The sequence below is a fragment of the Salvelinus alpinus genome, chromosome 23, assembly GCF_045679555.1.
Source record: "Salvelinus alpinus chromosome 23, SLU_Salpinus.1, whole genome shotgun sequence".
Classification (NCBI taxonomy): Eukaryota; Metazoa; Chordata; class Actinopteri; order Salmoniformes; family Salmonidae; genus Salvelinus; species Salvelinus alpinus.
The window spans coordinates 38,778,520-38,797,123 of record NC_092108.1 but is presented as its reverse complement, the minus strand read 5'-3'; the positions used below and the strand labels follow the sequence as shown (position 1 = coordinate 38,797,123).

Sequence of the window (18,604 nt, the reverse complement as noted above, 5' to 3'; positions counted from 1 at the left end):
AAAGTGCCTCCTACTGGCCCTCCAACACCACTTACAGCAGCATCTGGTCTCCCATCCAGGGACCAACCCTGCTTAACTTCAGTGGTAACCCAGCAGTGGGATGCTGGATGGTATGCTGCAGGCTTCATGAGAGACTGTTCACAAAGTTGACATCATCAAACCGCTTGCCCATACAACACCATACTCAATGTCTGGCATCTGCCTGGCACAGTTACGAGGGTTGATACGTGAAGAGCACACTTCTCCAGTGTACTAGCGTCCATCGAAGGTGAGAATTTGCCCACTGAATTAAGTTACGCCGCCGAATGGAGTCAAGTCAAGACCCTGGTGAGGATGACGAGCACACAGATGAGATTCCCTGAGACGGTTTTTTACAGTTTGTGCAGAAATTCTTTGGTTGACCAAACCCAGTTTCATCAGCTGTCCGGGAGACTTGTCTCAGAGGATCCCGCAGATGAAGAAGCCGGATGTGGAAGTCCTGGGCTGGCATGGTTACACATGGTCTGGGGTTGAGAGGCCAGTTGTACGTACTGCCAAATTCTCTAAAACAACGTTGGAGGCAGTTTATGGTAGAGAAATTAACATTAAATTCACTGGCAACAGCTTTGGTGGAGATTCCTGCAGTCAGCAGGCCAATTACACACTCCCTTAAAACTTATTGTCAATAGGGGGGCGCTGTTTTCACTTTGTAAAAAATCGTGCCCAATTTAAACGGCCTCCTACTCCGTTCTAGATCATACAATATGCATATTATTATTACTATTGGATAGAAAACACTCTGAAGTTTCTAAAACGGTTTGAATTATATCTGTGAGTAAAACAGAACTCATTTGGCAGCAAACTTCCATATAGGAAGTGAAAAATCTGAAAACGAGGCTCTGTTTCAGGGCCTGCCTATTCAACTGGCTTTTATTTATCGATATGTATGCACTTCATACGCCTTCCACTAGATGTCAACGGGCAGTGGAAGGTGGAATGGGGTGTCTAGCTTGATCTGAGGCCGAACAAGAGCTTTTGGAGTGACAGGTCCGGTATTTTCTTTGTCTTCGACGGCGCGCGAGGGACCTCGGCATTGTCTTCTGAAAAGCGGTATACACGGCGAATATCTCCGGCTCTGATTTTATTTGATACATATGATAATAACATCATAAATTAGTTTTTTTCAACCGAGTTTTATCAGTTTATTCAACGTTTATTGGGACTGAGTTTTCCGTTCTTTGCGCCAAGAGAGGATGGGAATGTTAGCAACCTTGGCTAGCATTGTGGCGCGAATTCGACAGAAGAAATTGACATTCTAAAACCAAACAACGATTTATTCTGGAAATAGGACTCCTTGTACAACATTCTGATGGAAGCTCAGCAAAAGTAAGACAACATTTATGATGTTATTTCGTATTTCTGTGTAATATGTTGATGCCTATTCTCCGCCGTGTTGGTGAGCGCTGTCTCACAATAACCCAAGCTGTATGTTGTGGTAAAGTTATTTTTAAAAATCTAACAGCGGTTGCATTATGAACCAGTGTATCTTTCATTTGCCATACAACAAGTATTTTTATGTAAAGTTTATGATGAGTTCTTTGGTCAGATTAGGTGAGTGTACAAAATATCTCCGGACATTCTGGGGAAATGTTGCTACGTATTCACAATGTATAACCACGATTTGCAGCTCTAAATATGCACATTTTCCAACAAAACATAAATGTATTGTATAACATGATGTTATAAGACTGTCATCTGATGAAGTTGTCCAAAGGTTAGTGATTAATTTTATATCTATTGCTGGTTTTTGCGAAAGCTACCTTTGCGGTGAATAAATGCGTTTGTGTGTTTGGCTATTGTGGTAAGCTAATATAATTCTATATTGTGTTTTCGCTGTAAAACACTTTTAAAAAAAATCGGAAATATTTGCTGGATTCACAAGATGTTTATCTTTCATTTGCTGTACACCATGTATTTTTCATAAATGTTTTATGATGAGTATTTAGGTATTTCACGTTGCTCTCTAATTATTCTGGCTGCTTTGGTGCTATTTTTGATGGTGGCTGCAATGTAAAACTATGATTTATACCTCAAATATGCAAATTTTCAAACAAAACATAAATGTATTGTATAACATGTTATAAGACTGTCATCTGATGAAGTTGTTTCTTGGTTAGTGACTAATTTTATCTCTATTTTGTAGGTTTTGTGAAAGCTACCTATGCGGTGGAAACATGGTGAAAATATGCGGTTGTGTGTTTGGCTATTGTGGTTAGCTAATAGAAATACATAGTGTTTTCGCTGTAAAACATGTTTTTTTTAAATCGGAAATGATGGCTGGATTCACAAGATGTTTATCTTTCATTTGCTGTATTGGACTTGTGATTTCATGAAAATTATATTATATGATATCCCTGTCCCGTTAGGCTAGGCTATGCTAGTCAGCTTTTTTGATGAGGAGGATCCCGGATCCGGGAGGGTGATGAAGTATAGGTTAAAACTTGCGATAGTGTGTTTTGTCCCCAGCACAAGGTGCACCTGTGTATTAATCATGCTGTTTAATCAGATTTTTGATATGCTACACCTGTCAGGTGGATGGATTATCTTAGCAAAGGAGAAAATGCTCACTAACAGGAATGTAATCAAATTTGTACAACATTTTTGAGAAATAAGCTTTTTGTGCGTATGGAAAATTTCTGGGATATTTTATTTCAGCTCATGAAACATGGGACCAACACTTTACATTATATAATTATTTGTTCAGTATATATTTCACCACTAAATGAATATGAGCATGTATCTGTGAATTAATGTACATCTTTGTTCTACAAACCTTTGGCCAGAAAGAGAAGGAGAAGGTTCTCTGGATGGCTGAGGGTTCTCCATCCTCGGGGCAGAACCCATCGCGGGTCTCGTCTCTGGCCGTGGTGCTCAGTGAGGCATTGCTCTCCTCGTCAAAGTTCTTCTGCTCAGAGGTGGCACCAACTGAAAAATGACGACAACAACGCTTGGTCAACAGCAGCCACAAGAGAATCTACAAATGATTAATCTAGTGCTTTCTCAAAATTAGCAACAGCAGTATACTAGAAGGGTCATACAGTGAGTCTTCATTTCAACACTAAGCAGCAAGCTTAAATAGACGACATATAGTAGTTTCTAAATGCCAGCTAAAGCAGACCAACTACACACAGCCACTTACTGTGTTGGGGCTGGCTTCAACAGAGTAGTTATGATTCATGCACTTGCATGGCCCAACGGTCTATTGTATAGACTTCTACACAGACCCACGGTTGATAGTTTACATGAATTCACACCCTAAAATTGAAATTTTCCTTGAGAAAAGCTCTATTTTTAGCAATGGAGTTGGGAGTAAGACATACCTTCAGCTTGAGACGACTTCTCAGACTTGTCGTCTTCCTCCATCTTCTCCTCATCCTCCTCTTCGGGGCCTTTCTCAGCCACTGGATTGGGAGATTTGGGAGACTTGGCTGGACTCGCATCTTTCTCCTTCTTGGTTTCCTGGTCTTCCGATGCTTTGGAAGACTCCGGTTTCTCCTGGAATTCCGGATTCTTGTCCTGGTCCCCGACGTCCTCATTGGGAGGGTCTTCTTTCTCAGGTTCAGCCTCCTTGGAAGTCTCTCCGTCAGCATCCCCATTGACCTCCATTTTCTCCTCCTTCAGTTCTTGGTCTTCCTCGTCTTTTAGGTCCTCTCCCTCCTCCTTCGCTTTTTCTTCCTTCAACTCCTTCTTGGGAGACGCAGCCTTCTCTTCTTTCTCTCCCTCCATCTCTTCGTCCTTGCCTTCCTGCTCGTCTTGTTTCTCGGCTTTAGTACATGGAAGGTCGTTGTCACCTTCCTCTTTCACCACCTTGTCTTCCTCCTCCTCTTTGACATGGGAGGGTTTCTCAGCAGCGGCCTGCTCAGAGGCAGTAGAGGGAGCACCATCGCGGGGCGGCTGAGGCGCCCCAGCCGATCCCCCCTTGGTGAACTTCCTGTGGGCCTCAAGGAAGCCCAAGGCTGGGTCGTTGAGGATGTGGTAGTCGGTGCGGCTCACGCCGTGCTTGGAGGCGCCCAGGAGGAGGTCGCGGTCGTGCCTGCCACAGTCCCACCACTCCGGCAGGTCAGAGCTGGGCTGGCAGAGGCGCAGGCGCTCGCCCAGCAGAGGGTGGGGCAACACCTGCTCGCGGATGCGGCGCAGCAGCTCGATGCGGTAAAGGGTGCGTGATGCGCGCTCCTCCGTGATGGGGTCAATGATCAGGGTGGGGTCTGGGAGCTCTGCCAGAGAGAGAGAGGAAGGGGGGTTGAGGAGAGGAAAATAGTTGTTAATCTAGTCAGTCTTTCCAGGGAATGATCCTTTGCTTTAGCTTAAGTAAATGTAGGTATGGCTGAAGTTGTGTTCAACAGATTTCTGTTATTAAATGTGTGAGGGCATTTACCTGTGTCGGTCTTGACCTGCATGCGACACACCCGTTTGCACATGGCCACGAAGGAGAAGTAGTACTTCTCCAGGCTCTCGTCAGTCTTCTTGTCCAGACGGGCGAAGGCCCTGAACTGGGTCCAGTCAAAGCGCTGACGGGCCGTGTCATAGATCACGCCAAACGTGGACACCACGCGGTAAAAGTCAGCTTCCTCACGCCTGGTCCACCTGACGACGAGACACGGAAGGGTTAATCCAACAACCAATGGGACAGAAAGCAATGTATGAGTAGTGTATTGATTAGGAGACTGGAGCATTATGGGTACTGTAGTACACACATTATGTTACAAGTAGCGCTTCTCAAACAAGCCCCAAACAATAATACAGGAAGTTGATAGAACTTCAAGAAACTCTTGACTGTACTGCCTTCTATACAGCCGGGTAACAAATTGAAATGTTTATAATATACATATTGTTTATGGTGTATAACATATCCTAAGTAATCTGGATGGAAGTGTGCCTCAAAAACATCTAATTAACTCAACCAATCAAACTATTCATGTTTCTATACCTTTGACGCCTCTCTTTGAAGAAGGCCCCTCCTTCCGCCAGGAGAGCCGTCGCCTCAGGAATGAACGCTCCGCCCTTGGCCATATAAGGACTGCCCTCTGCCATGAAGGCTCCGCCCTCATGCACGTAGGCCCCTCCACCATCTGTGACCATGGAGAGTAGCTGTTCTCGGGGCCGCCGGCGACGGCGGCCGTCGGGCCGGGCCATGGCCTCCTGGCGGAGCTGCTCTCGTTTGTGCGTGCGCTGGTAGGCAGTGATGAGGCGGCGGAGTCTAGCGGTGAGGGCTGAGGCTGCCGGCCAGTACAGACGACCCGCCCCTCTGCTGCCTGCTCCATTCTCACCTGGTTTAGCTGTGATGGGGAGGAGAAAAGGGTGGAATATTAGGACAAATAAATGTGACTGCATACTGTTGAGATGGTTCTGAAAATGGTTGGTTTGATATAAAAATAAATATATACATATTTTGAACTAAGGATTGATGGATGGTGAATCATCTTCAGACAGATTGCTAGTAAATAATACATTGTCAAGCTTTTTATTGAATTTATCCCAAAATGGTGGTCAACATAGTGCTACATCATGTGAAAGCAGAGATGGCCACTCCACTTACATTCACCACTCTCAACGTCCATAGCTTCCTCTTTGTCATCAAGGGGAGAGTTAGTGAAGTCATCCATCTCATCTTTAAAGGGCATGCGGAGAGGCTTGTACTCTGGGTCCTCATCCTCTCTGTACACACAAAGAACCAGGGATGGAGGGATGAAGAGAGAGAAAAGAGAGAAATTAGTAAACTTAAACAGAATCAAACAAAGGAGCAAGGGGAAAAAGTGGTAGACAGCCAGGAAGAGAAGATTGAGGGAAATTGGAGATGGGAGGTCAGGGAGGGAAAGGAATATCGAGTGGAGAGAAGGAGACCGAGACAGGTCGAAAAAACAAACAAATAGGAGGGAGAGACAGGAAGGGAAGATGAGAGTTGGAGGGTGACGGGGACAGGAGGTTGATAAGAAAAAGAGGAGGAAGAGGGAAAAAGAGGTGGTGGTGAATTTTGGCTGAGTGTCTTACCCCTCCGGACCATCTGCCATCATGTCCGCCCCCCTCTGCTCTGCAGCGATGGCCTTGGCATCAGGCATGCCCACCCGCTCCAAGAAACACAGCGCAGGGTCGGCGCGCACCGAGTTATACTTCTCATAGCCTGGGATGGAGAGAGCGCGATTGAGAAAGGAGAGAGTGGGTGAGAATGGTTGAATTACAGAGTTCTACTTTCCACATCCGGTGAAGAGAGAGGGAGTGGGTGAGAGATGAGTGCATTGTGACTGGGAAACGACACGCACCAGGCCTAGAACAAAGCAGACGTTGACTGACAATTTACAGTGGAAATGCATAGGCTACATATACACCTAGGCATTAATCATGATACACAGTAGCATCAATCCTGAAAGATGCAACAGAAAGCAAGAGAAGCCAAATTGAGTTTAAAACAAAACCCATCATGAAGTTCAGAATCACATCCTAAAAACCAACTGCCATCCGTATAAAGAGATGAGAAAAACAGAAGCATAGGGTCCAGATGCAGACAGAGGGCAGTGCCTGTTGGAGCGTGTGTGAGCGCGCGTCTGACTGGGTGTGTGTGTGTGTGTGTGTGTCAATGTGTGTAAGAAAATCTGTGTGTCTAAGTGTGTGTGCCTATGGTCTGTATGTGTGTGTATTTGCCCAAGTGTGTAGCAGAGAGAGAAAAGTGCCCGTTGGAGCTTTCCAAGCAGAACAGATTAGAGCCTGCAGATCCCACTGAGCACGGCGGGTGGGAGGAGGGGGAGACAGAGGCACAGGCTGGAGCCCCCTCAACCGTGCCAGTTTGCAGACCAGACTATCTCCCCCTTCTCCTCCACCCCTCACGGCCTGTCCCCCCCTCCATTCCCCAAAGCCCCCACCAGAACATCACATTTCAATTAGGATTTATGCGGTGACACATTGTTCCTAACCGCTGCTGCGCCCCGAGCCAAGCGCTAATCATGAGGGGGTTTATAGGCCATCACTCTTCCCTCTCGCAGCCCTGGAAAGTGTGTGTGCCTGTACAGTGTGTGTACAGTGTGAGTACCAGACATGTGTGAGGGTTCGGTGTATGTGCGTGTGTGACAGAGGCAGAGAGTAGCTTCCTCCCCCGGCCTCCCAAGTGAATGAGGATTATGATTAACTATAGGCTAGCTCTATTGTTTCCATGTGTGTTTGAGAGAGCACCCGTGTGTGTGTGTGTGTGTGTGTGTGTGTGTGTGTGTGTGTGTGTGTTAGGGCTGAGGCACAGCTCGCATCCATAATTGAATCAGAGAGGGTCGCAATTACGGAGAATAATGACAATTATCCCAAATTAATATGAATATTTAGCACCATCAATACAATTGACACTTAAAATCGTTACAATTCTAGCTTATCTTGTTTTGCACTGTAACACAATACAAAAAAGTGGTTAAATCTAAACCAGCTAGCCCATAGCTAAAAGAGAACAAACCTCATGATAAAGTGCATCAACCAACTGTGGTTGATAGAACACTGGATAACCAGGGACTAGATGGAAGCTGCAACAAGTCTGTCTGTGCACGCACACACACACACACACACCTACCTACACGGTCTGCTGGACATAGCCATCAATCAATCTCCTGACGTCTCACTGAGCCAGCTGTGCTCCGCGGTCGCTATGGGAACACCAATCAAGCCGAAGCAGCCAGAACTCGGGCGGCGTGCGTATGTGTGTGCGAGTACCGGACGGGTGGGGCTTACCGTGTTTGAAGACGCCGATGAGGAGCGATTTGTCCGACTCGCTGTCCCACCAATCGGCAGGGACCTCGGCGTGGAAAGGCTGAGGGATCCAGATATCCATTTCACTGTCGGCCCAGACCAAGGGGAGAGGAAGAGAGAAAGAGGGGAAAACGAATTAACAGGGTCTAAAAATCGGCGCGTGTCCGTATTAGGCCCCATCTCCAGGCATCTGGGAGGAAATATGGTCATTAGCCACGCTGCTGGAACATCTCCACTGTGTCCCAAAAGGAACCCTATTTCCTACACCGTGCCTTGACCAGAGGCAAAAGTAGTGTACTATATAGGAAATAGGGTGCCTTTTAGAAAGCAGCTCTCATCACTAAGGAGACCTAGGCAGAGCAGGCCTAACCTTATCACCACTAGCAGCCTTCCCTGATGCCTGCAACGCTATCACCACTAGCAGCCTGCCTGGCCTAATCCAATACAGACACACACACAAGCTGGCACTTATACACAGGCACACACACATACGAGTGAACACACACACACTAACGAGTGAACACACACACACTAACTGGCACATATATGCGCGCACACACACACACACACACACACACACACACACACAATAACAGCATTGTAGCTATTCAGCGAAGAGCCTCAGACGCCATCGACATGGCGTGCACGTTTTCTGCATTATATATGCATGCACATCTGGGTGATGGGGTGAAACGAGGGGAGAGAGAGGGAAGAGAGGGAGTATGAAGATAAAGCAGGCAGGGGCTTGGGAGTGTTGGAGTGAGAGATAAAGGGATGGAGGGAGGAGACGGAAGGGAGTGGATGCCAACCTTGAGTCTGTTCCCTCTAGGATCCGGTCGGCTTGGTCACCGATGACTTCCTGTCGCAGATAGTAGAGCATACGGACCCTCAGGAGAACTCTGTGTGGGGGGGGGGGGGTAAGAGCGAGAGACAGAAATAGGAAAGAAAGAAAAGGGAAAAGGGTAAAAAAAAAAGTGAAACTCTGGTCCCGTGCGCCAGCAGCAGTAGCTGGCTAGAGCGGCTAGCTGCGGCGGCGGATCTTTGGCACTGGCCGTTGCCCATCCATCACGCTGCCAGGCCTGATTAGCCACGCCGCGCGCCAGCCCCTGCGCCTGACAGATGGCACCACATAATCGCCCCTGTGTGTGCCGCCTTTCACCCGCTTCCAACAGGTCTGCCTGGCACCTGGCCTGGCGCAGCGCCAGCCTCAGCCCCAAAAAACCTGGCCGCCACAAAATCTCCCCGACAACAACAGAGTAGAAAGAAGAGTTGTGGCCAAGGAAGGAGGGGGGAAAGTAAATAGGACACTGGCTAGAAGTAAACAAAAGGATTGTGAAGTATGTTGTGTGTGGGGCTAGCTGGAGTGGAGCTATGGAACTCATGTGAAATAGGATTACCGGGGACTTAATGCGTGTTCGATTTTTGGGAATTATAAAGAAACCACCAACTATCAACGGTGTGTTGGCCTGCTTATCTATGACAATATGGTGGTGTATGAGTAGGGGCTGTGTTTCCTAGGGGTTAAAGGTCAGAGGTTAGGGTTGACCCGTGTGTTCGAGACCATCTAAAGCGAGACCGATTCAAGACTGGAGCGAATCGAGTCCAAGTCAAGACCAAGACCGGAGGGTGGCAAGAGAGTCAAAACCAGCAAAATATGAGTCCAATTTCAGACCATGACAAAAAAATATCAAAATTTCAAGTATTTCTGTGCTCATATTTCAGAAGAACTAGGCAAGTCAGTTAACAAATTCTTATTTACAATGACTGCCTACCCCAGCCAAACCGGACGACGCTGGGCCAATTGTGCGCCGCCCTATGGAACTCCCAATCACAGCCAGATGTGATACAGCCTGGAATCGAACCAGGGACTGTAGCAACGCCTCTTGCACTGAGATGTGTCTTAGACCGCTGCGCCACTCAGGAGCCTTCAGAAATTGAGAATGGTGAAAAATGCATGCCGAGAGAAAATAGACCCACTCTACAAGTTATTACTAACCCAAACACAGTAGGGAACAATGACGGCCTTCAGAGAATTTGTAAAATAATAATGTTCTGATTTAATCTCTTCAGTTTTTGTTGGAAAGGAAAGCATTAACACAGAAGATGAAAAAAAAGATCCAATAAGGATTTTTCGTTGGTGGTTTTTGGGGAGATAAATCTAGGTGGCTAAACTCTATTAGGGAAGCATTTGAGTGACAGTGGACATTCAACCAATCACATGTGGATTTTTAATGGGTTGGACCGTTAACCAAAACTTACAGAAACTACTTCCTTCGAAGGCCAACAGGTCACTGCGCAATAGCGAGCAGTATTTCTCCCACGATCTAGCTAGCTTTTGTTGTAGGCTAGTTTGCAGCAGGTGCTATGGAAGAGGATGTTAATGCTAATTTGTTGGTGAGTGGAACTGTGCTTTCATTGCAGCTCGCAGCCATTTCTTTGAAAAGAACTTCAGTGTGAAACGTTGTTGCATTTAAACTTTAGTTCACTGGCTACTTTGTGTGCTGAACATGACATGTTTTTTGCAACGGAAAGTAATAGTTAACGCTTAATTGTTTTGTTTTTGTATTCTTATGATTGGGACCTACTGGCTTATTATGTCTGAGTGAATGTGCTGCTTGTCCTTCAACATCATGCTGTGTGTGACTGCTGTCTTTCCATCGGACCTATGCAGGGGTGGTGGTTCTTCAACATCATGCTGTGTGTGACTGCTGTCTTTCCATCGGACCTATGCAGGGGTGTAGTGGTTCTTCAACATCATGCTGTGTGTGACTGCTGTCTTTCCATCGGACCTATGCAGGGGTGTAGTGGTTCTTCAACATCATGCTGTGTGTGACTGCTGTCTTTCCATCGGACCTATGCAGGGGTGTAGTGGTTCTTCAACATCATGCTGTGTGTGACTGCTGTCTTTCCATCGGACCTATGCAGGGGTGTAGTGGTTCTTCAACATCATGCTGTGTGTGACTGCTGTCTTTCCATCGGACCTATGCAGGGGTGTAGTGGTTCTTCAACATCATGCTGTGTGTGACTGCTGTCTAACGGCCCTACGTGTTTAACATAAACTGCACTCTGCTACATAGTGCGCCCTGGTATTACGGTCACTGTCCTTCCAGCATCACGAGCTTGTCTCGCACATCCTTTGACGTGTCACTGTTCGTGCTTTTGGTGATAAGTGTGATCGTGGCGTAAGGCTACCCTAGGTTGTTTAAGCAGTGTAGTTGTGGGTAGCATTATCTGTGTGGGTGCTATCTGTGTGAGTGGGAGCCAGAAGCTCGGCTCTGTTCTGTTTTATTCAGTTGAGCACATTAAGTGATGATTTTTGAGTTTGGTACATGTTGGAAGTTGCCACATTTCACCACTGAGCAAACATGTCTATAATAGGTATTAAGACTGTTACAACCCCCCCCCCCCCCCCCCTCTCCCATCACTAATAGTGAGCGCGCAACTTGCAAATAATTCCCCTAACTCTTCCCTACTAGTGAATCAAGGAAATTCTGACGAGCACGACAAAGATTGAGTATATATTTCAATGAAAGTAAAGTACAGTAATGTTACGAGTCAAGGAGGCCCAGGTTTCAATATGTGATAAATATTGTTTAATGAAAGGTGGGTATATATATATATATATTTCACCTGGCGAAGCAGTTTTACACACTGACTGAATTGAATCTGATAATTACTGTTTGAGTTTCTTACGCCACTAGTCTCGGGAAAAAATGACGAGTCCTCACTGTCCGACACAGTTAAAATGTATCAGACAAACATGGGGTCTCGAGACCGGACCCGAGCACAACGACACTGAGCTTGATATATGGCTAATTTGTTCCTTTGGTGTTTGAAAAACGACAGTGTTGAGGTTAGGATTTGGGGGTGACTTACTTATTACAGTGGTGTTTGAGGTGTCTCTTGTAGCTGTCCTCCTGCAGTAGCAGGTCAGGGTTACAGCTGGCCAGCCACTCTGCCCTGGGGAGCTGGGGAGGGGCAGGCGGGGCTGGTTTCCCCTTCTTCCCCTTACGACCCCGTGGTACTGGAGTAGACAGACCTGCAGGAGAGACATTACAATTTAGAGTAATAGATCCATTATTTCTCATTGAGATCCCTTTATAAGAGAGACCTGGGTTGGACAAGTCTAGTACCAGCAAGGATTTGATCAATTACTACAATTATTTATTTGAAATGGCCATCTGCAAACTAATTGATAACATTGAAAACATTGAAATAGCAAGGCATTGGGCTAACTCCATGGTTCTTGTAACCAAATCAGATTCCAGTTTGCTTAGGCGGGAAACCAATGAGGATCAAGGTCAAATAAGTAATGTAAAGTCAGACTGAACCAGTTTGAGCCGGTTCTAGTCCAGCACTAAACCAGACAGAGCATAAGGTTAAAGCAAGGTCATGTCAGGAGTTGTTGTGGCGGGAATAAGTGGGGGAGGGGTTGAGTGAGCGAGTGAGGGACGTTCGTGGTGGTACTGTGAAAAATCCTATGGAATTCAACGTATGTTTATTCACTACTCCTACCGGGGGCTATTGGGCAGGTCTTAAAGAGCAGTTGTTAAGGTTGCTACTGTGAGACAGTGGAAAGGTGGTGGTGTGTTCGTTACGTTTTTGGTTAAGCTACGGTAATGCTGCAGTAAGGGTGCGTAGGAATACGTACCGGAATGGTTGGTGAGCGTGCGGCTCTGGCCGTCCTCGGTGGGCGTGATGAGGTCCCAGATGAAGCTCTTGATGTTCTCGTCGCCACGGTAGTGCAGCAGGCAGTAGGCCAGCAGGGCGCGGCAGATGGTCTCCACGTCTTGCTCCCGCAGGGGCCGCTTGAAACGCCCGTGGGACAGGATGTCTCCCCAGCGACCCCACCTAGCAGGGAGGGAACGGGGGGATCGTCAGAGAGAGGGGAAGAAAAAGGGAGGGGAGATGATAAGAAAAGAAGAATAGACGAACGAAGGAACGAAGCGAGGAGAGAGAGGGGGAGGAGATAGAGAGATGAGAATTATTTAGTCAGTGTCTCAAGTATTATCATTTATCCCGATGACTCACATTTACAGTCTGGAGCTGGAAGGTTTTATTTTTCCATACTCATCCCCCCACCCACCCAAACTACTACAGTAAGGTTGAGGGGCGGGTATGAATGGGGCGGTGTTATGTCTGGCTCTCTGCCTTTCAACCAGGGTCCAATGTCACACCACGATCTGATTCCGTGACCCCGTTCGCTCATGACCGCACACGCAACCGACAGCACATCTCACTACCGTGGGTGACCCAGAGTAGATTTCTACTTGTGACAACCAAGCGAAGACTCTCGTCCTAAAACGTTTCTACACGGCGGTGAGATAACCCCACTGACACCCAGACGATAGGAGTGCGTTTGTGGGTCGAGGGAGGCTGGGGCTGGTCTATGGAGGGAGATACAGCGAGGGAGGGAGTCAATGGCAGCAGCGTCAGTTGAAATGTGTCCTCTCAGACATGATGGCTCTAATTTGCCCTACAGCCCCGGGGTCTAGACAGTACAGTTGACTCGGTCGCATGTGAAAAACAAACCCCACTGCTGGTCAGACGTTGTGAGTGCATGCAGCCAGCCGTGATCTCTCCCTGCGGAGGGCAGCCGGGCACAGCGACTAATGAGTGTGTGTGATGTAGGTGCTGGTTGGTTGGTTCACTGTGTGGTTGTGTGTTGGGTCATTATAGGAGTGCACGCAAGATCGATCTGGGCTCGTGTGTGTGTAAGTATACAGGCATGTTTAATGGCCCCTTGCGTGTGGGAGCCTCAGATGGCTAAGTGTTAAATTACTCTACATGGGAGTGTGCAAGCATTAGCGCTCCGTGGGCGTCATTTCCCCCCAGACCACCGCAGCATGACCAGACCAGTCGCTTGTGACTGGTGTTTAGGCAAGCACACATCCTCAACCTCCTGAGCCTACAAAGGAGGGAAAGGAAAGATGAGATAGGTGCCCTGGGAGCCAGACAAGATATGACATCTCAGGAATCAGGTGGACTTCCTGACCGAGAAGACGTAGAGGTGAAAGGATTGGATGAGTGATAATCAAGGGCTGTGGTAATATCCCTCTGGTGTGTTTGATTCATTTCTGACATCCATCTAACAGTCTGTAGTATCTAGCTGTAGATATTGACCCCTATGGTGAAAATCTTTCACCGAATCCCCCCCAAAAACAACAAACTATTACATTTTTCCCGATCTATCAGGGTTAGCCTTCCAAAGGGACTTGAAGAACAGTCATCCCTTCCCTAACAAATGTCTAAGTCTTTCAGATGTCCACTCACCCATAAACCAGAAGGTTCTTCTCCACCCTAAAGCACTCGCTGCGGGGGTACCCTTGGGCTCGGTCCTGTGGCCGCCTGGGTTTGATCAAGGGCTTCTCGTTCTCGCCGTCGCTCTCCAGCTCGGAGAACTCCGCCAACTCGTCCTCCTTCATTGAGCTGTAGTGGCGTGTCTGCTTCCGTACCCTCGGAGTGTCAATTACCAGGGTGTTCTAAGAAAATTGTTAGTTAAATCCCACAATCAAATTGTGTCAAAACCACCCAACCACATTTCCCTCCCTGTTAAAATGATCAAAACAGGTAGCATGTTGTTATTATTGTCCTTATTACCAGTTTCCCTGCTGATAGAGATCGATATATTAGGTACAGTACAAGTCAAAAGTTTGGACACCTATTCAAGGATTTTTCTTTATTCTTACTATAATAATAGAAGACATCAAAACTATGAAACACACATGGAATAATGTATTAACCTCCAAAAAATGTTAAATCAAAATATATTTGAGATTCTTCAAAGTAGCCACTCTGTCTTGACAGCATTGCACACTTGGCATTCTCTCAACCAGCTTCACCTGGAATACTTTCCAACAGTCTTGAAGGAGTTTCCACATATGCTGAGCACTTGTTAGCTAAACTCCAAGCGGGCTGTCGTGCCATTTACTGAGGAGTGGCTTCCGTCTGGCCACACTACCATAAAGGCCTGATTGGTGGAGTGCTGCAGAGATGGTTGTCCTTCTGGAAGGTTCTCCCATCTCCACAGAGGAACTCAGTCAGAGTGACCATCGGGTTCTTGGTTACCTTCTTGACCAAGGCCCTTCTTCCCCGATTACCCAGTTTGGCCGAGGGGCCAGCTCTCGACAGCCTTGGTGGTTCCAAACTTCTTTATTTCAGAATAATGGAGGCCACTGTCTTGTGGAGCTTTTTTAGTTTCCCTTCTGCAGATCTGTGTCTCGACACAGTCCTGTCTCTGAGCTCTACAGACGATTACTTCAACCCCATGGCTTGGATTTTGCTCTGACATGCCCTGTCAACTGTGGGACATTATAGACAGGTGTGCCTTCACAAATCATGTCCAATTAATTTAATTTACCACAGATGGACTCCAATCAATCATTTCACAGATGATACATGGAAATGGGATGCACCTCAGCTCAATTTTGAGTCTCATAAGCAACACATCTGAATACTTAAGTAAATAAGGTATGTTCGAATTTTTTTATAAATTTGCAACAATTTCTAAAAACCGGTTTTCGCTTTGTCATTATGGGGTATTGTGTGTAGATTGATGAGGATTTTTATTTATTTAATCCATTCAAGAACAAGGCTGTAATGTAACAACATTTGGAAAAAGTCAAGGGGTCTGAATAGTTTCCGAAAGCATTGTATATACACACACACACACACACATATATATATATAAAACTCATCCAGGGTGACTTGCAGAGATGACACGTCTGTTTATGCGGCTGGATTAAGTGCTATACTCTAGGGCCCTTGAGGAGAGGGAGGAGGAGAGAGCAAGAACGGTGTGGGGTAGAGGCAGAGAGGAGAGAAAAGGACTTGCTCTCTAGACTGACTAAGTGATGTCTCTGTTCCCCTCCGGCAGCAGCATAAGCTGCTTACTGCCTCTGGGTCCACCGAAGAGGGGAATGCGGGGTAATTAAGGAATAGAAAGAGATTCCCACAGCCACCGTTTTAAATGAGCTTGACTTAGCCCAGTTATGACTGGGGTGCCACGCATGGCTAGCCTGGGGGTAATAAGCCATATTAATTAATGCTTTAGATTAGTGTATGTATGAGGGAGATAATACTATTGAGCTCCGATACTTTTGCATGTGGTGTCTAAAGGGAGGGGAAACGCTGGTGTGACCACCCCGGGCTGTGTTTCTCCCATTCCCATAGTAAATACTGCAACTGAGAATTCAGCCCCAAAAGCCAAACTGTCAACGAAATCGGTAGGCTCACTGTCCTCAAGTAGCCAGTTACTGTACAGTCCTTGAGACTGAATTACTGACCAAGCCAAGTCCCTGCCCCCTAGGTCACACCAGTCACACTACATTTCCCACAATTCAATTTCCTGAGGCTCACCCGTCCATTGATGGCATCCATGTCGAGCTCCGCCTTCTTGGCCCACTTCTGCCAGAAGTCCGGGTCCTCCAGGGAAATGTCCGTCCTGTTCCCAGCGGCCACGAAGCTCGCCTGGGGAGAAAGGGAGAAGGAGAAACAGTCCCAACGGCGAATCTCCTGAATGCGTTTTCTCCACATTCTTTTAATCAAATGACACTTTTGATCTCAGAGAAGTGCTGCTGGGTTAGCTCCCACTGACACTGCACAGCTTGGTTCTGAACGAGCTTGGCTCTCTAGTGTTAATGACCATAGAAATAGAATTACTAGAATGGGGCGTCGGTCCACGCAGGCCCATAGACTTGAAAGGGTAAATCTGTTCTAGTAATTCAATTCCTATGGTAATGACTACTGAATTGAACGAGGGAGCTAAGAATACATAGGAAACAGCGTATTGAAGCTACCTTGGCGAAGGTGGACCCCTTGCCCTCGGACTCAATGGTGATGGTCTGGGTTCGTCTCTGGAGGATCTGGTCAATGTCTTCCTCGCAAAACTTCGAGCCCTCGTCCTCCTCGTCCATCAGAGCTCCGTAAGCTCCTTTGCGGAGGAGGTCCTCCACTTCCTTCTTCGACAGCTGCTGCACCTGAGGTGGTCGAGTACATTTGAGGGCTTAGATCACGGAGCTCGGCACATCAACAGAAGTTTACCTTTATTAAGACAATGAAGTACAGTTGAGAAGACCCTCTTTCCAAAAAGACAGGTGAGCAACCTTCACTGTTCTATTGCTGCACATAGAACTTAGACTATAACAAGATGTCCTCAAGCCTGGTCTTGCTATTTGACTGTGTGAGAACTGTGTGTGTGTCATACCCCATTGGCTGCGTTCTCTCGGCCACTCATGGATTGCAGCACAGCCTTGTCAAGGCCCAGCTTGAGGCTGGCCTTGTCAAACATCTCTCTCTCATAGGAGTTCCTGGTGATCAGTCTATAGATCTTCACTGCCTTACTCTGGCCAATCCTATGGCATCTGGCTTGGGCCTGAGAGAGGGGAAAAGAGAAAGAGGTATGGAGAGAGAAAAAACATGCTTAGATTCCAAAAAGCATAGATCAACTGATAATAAACGAAGTCATGGAGCGGTGTACCAGTGTGATAACATCTTGTCTGCCCTGTTTTGGAATGTTCACTCGTCTGTGCCCTGTTTTTTGTTTAATTTACAAACCAGTGTACTGCATTTTGACTAGTGTCTGTCTACTGTATTTTAACAGGACTGTATTGACCTGTGCAGTTATTTGAGTTGTGACCACAGCATTTTCAAAGATTCAAAAAAATTGCATCTTCAACTATCAAACTAAGTAGTGAGACTATTTCTAAGTCCAGCCCAGTCTTCATACCTGTAAGTCATTCTGGGGGTTCCAGTCCGAGTCAAAGATGATGCAGGTGTCTGCAGCAGTCAGGTTGATGCCCAGTCCTCCGGCCCGGGTACACAGCAGGAAGACAAAGCGGTCAGAGTCCGGTCGAGAGAAGCGGTCGATCGCAGCCTGCCGGAGGTTACCCCTCACGCGGCCGTCGATACGCTCGTACGGGTACCTAGTCGGATGGAGACGTCATGGTCAGCTTCAACAACAGTCATACTAAAACAACCCACGTTTCTGACTGTCATCGATGTGCTCCTACAGACTACTAGTAATGTGTGTGTGTGATATATATACCATGAAATATGTTCAAAAGCATCAACTACTCAAAGACAAACAAGGCCAACATTTAAATAAAAGCGGGCTGCATCTGGCACACGGGCCACCAGTTTCAGAGCCCTGGGTTAGGCGATTGAAGAGAACATCTAAAACGGTCAAATTCGCACCGTTTCTGGATGAGGTAGTCCTCCAGGATGTCCAGGCAGCGCACCATCTGGGAGAAGACGAGGACCCTGTGTCCCCCGGCCTTCAGCTTGGGCAGCAGCTTGTCGATCAGCACCAGCTTGCCCGCCGCCTGGATCATGGCCTGCAGGTGGAACTGGGCCATCTCGGCGTGGTGGTTCTCGCGGAAGTCCTCCAGGATCTTCTCCTCTGCACCTAGAACATAAGAGGCCACCATCAGAATCATTCAAAGCAGCATGACTAAACCCAGTCAGTTCACAAACAAACCCAAGCAGGTGGGGCACAGAGACACCAAATCAACATCCAGAGGGTCCAAAATAAACACATTCTAAGCCGAACGATTTTAGAATGAGTGTGATCTGCGTTAGTGTGTGTTCAGTACCGTTGATGAGGTAGGGGTGGTTGCAGCACTTCCTCAGCTCCATCATGGTGTTGAGCAGGTTGGGGACCTGAGCCCCTCCGCCTCCCCATGCACCACCACCTCCTCCCGGTCCTCCTTTAGACAGAAAGGAGAAGTTCTTCTCCAGGATGGCCCGGTAGTACTTCTTCTGGATGTTGGTCAGCTCCACCTGAGAACGGGATAGGAACGAAATCAGTCAGCAAGACTCCTCATAATACGGCAGTAGTAATCTAACA

The 18,604-nt window shown here is 47.1% G+C and overlaps 1 protein-coding gene across 2 annotated transcripts in view; it reads right to left on the bottom strand.

Moving 5' to 3' along the window:
- chd7 (chromodomain helicase DNA binding protein 7) overlaps positions 1-18,604 on the bottom strand; it is an 83,480-nt gene that overhangs the window by 15,784 nt on the left and 49,092 nt on the right. For both annotated transcript variants that reach the window (XM_071362218.1, XM_071362217.1), the window contains exons 15-31: positions 18,351-18,537; positions 17,953-18,163; positions 17,486-17,681; positions 16,964-17,131; positions 16,557-16,736; positions 16,117-16,227; positions 14,032-14,240; positions 12,410-12,609; positions 11,635-11,797; positions 8,568-8,657; positions 7,741-7,844; positions 6,028-6,157; positions 5,576-5,694; positions 4,967-5,315; positions 4,415-4,623; positions 3,360-4,253; positions 2,813-2,964 (exon numbers count right to left, since the gene is read on the bottom strand). In XM_071362218.1, coding sequence (XP_071218319.1) covers positions 2,813-2,964; positions 3,360-4,253; positions 4,415-4,623; positions 4,967-5,315; positions 5,576-5,694; positions 6,028-6,157; positions 7,741-7,844; positions 8,568-8,657; positions 11,635-11,797; positions 12,410-12,609; positions 14,032-14,240; positions 16,117-16,227; positions 16,557-16,736; positions 16,964-17,131; positions 17,486-17,681; positions 17,953-18,163; positions 18,351-18,537 — 3,672 coding nt within the window. The remainder of the gene's footprint in view (positions 1-2,812; positions 2,965-3,359; positions 4,254-4,414; positions 4,624-4,966; positions 5,316-5,575; positions 5,695-6,027; positions 6,158-7,740; positions 7,845-8,567; positions 8,658-11,634; positions 11,798-12,409; positions 12,610-14,031; positions 14,241-16,116; positions 16,228-16,556; positions 16,737-16,963; positions 17,132-17,485; positions 17,682-17,952; positions 18,164-18,350; positions 18,538-18,604) is intronic.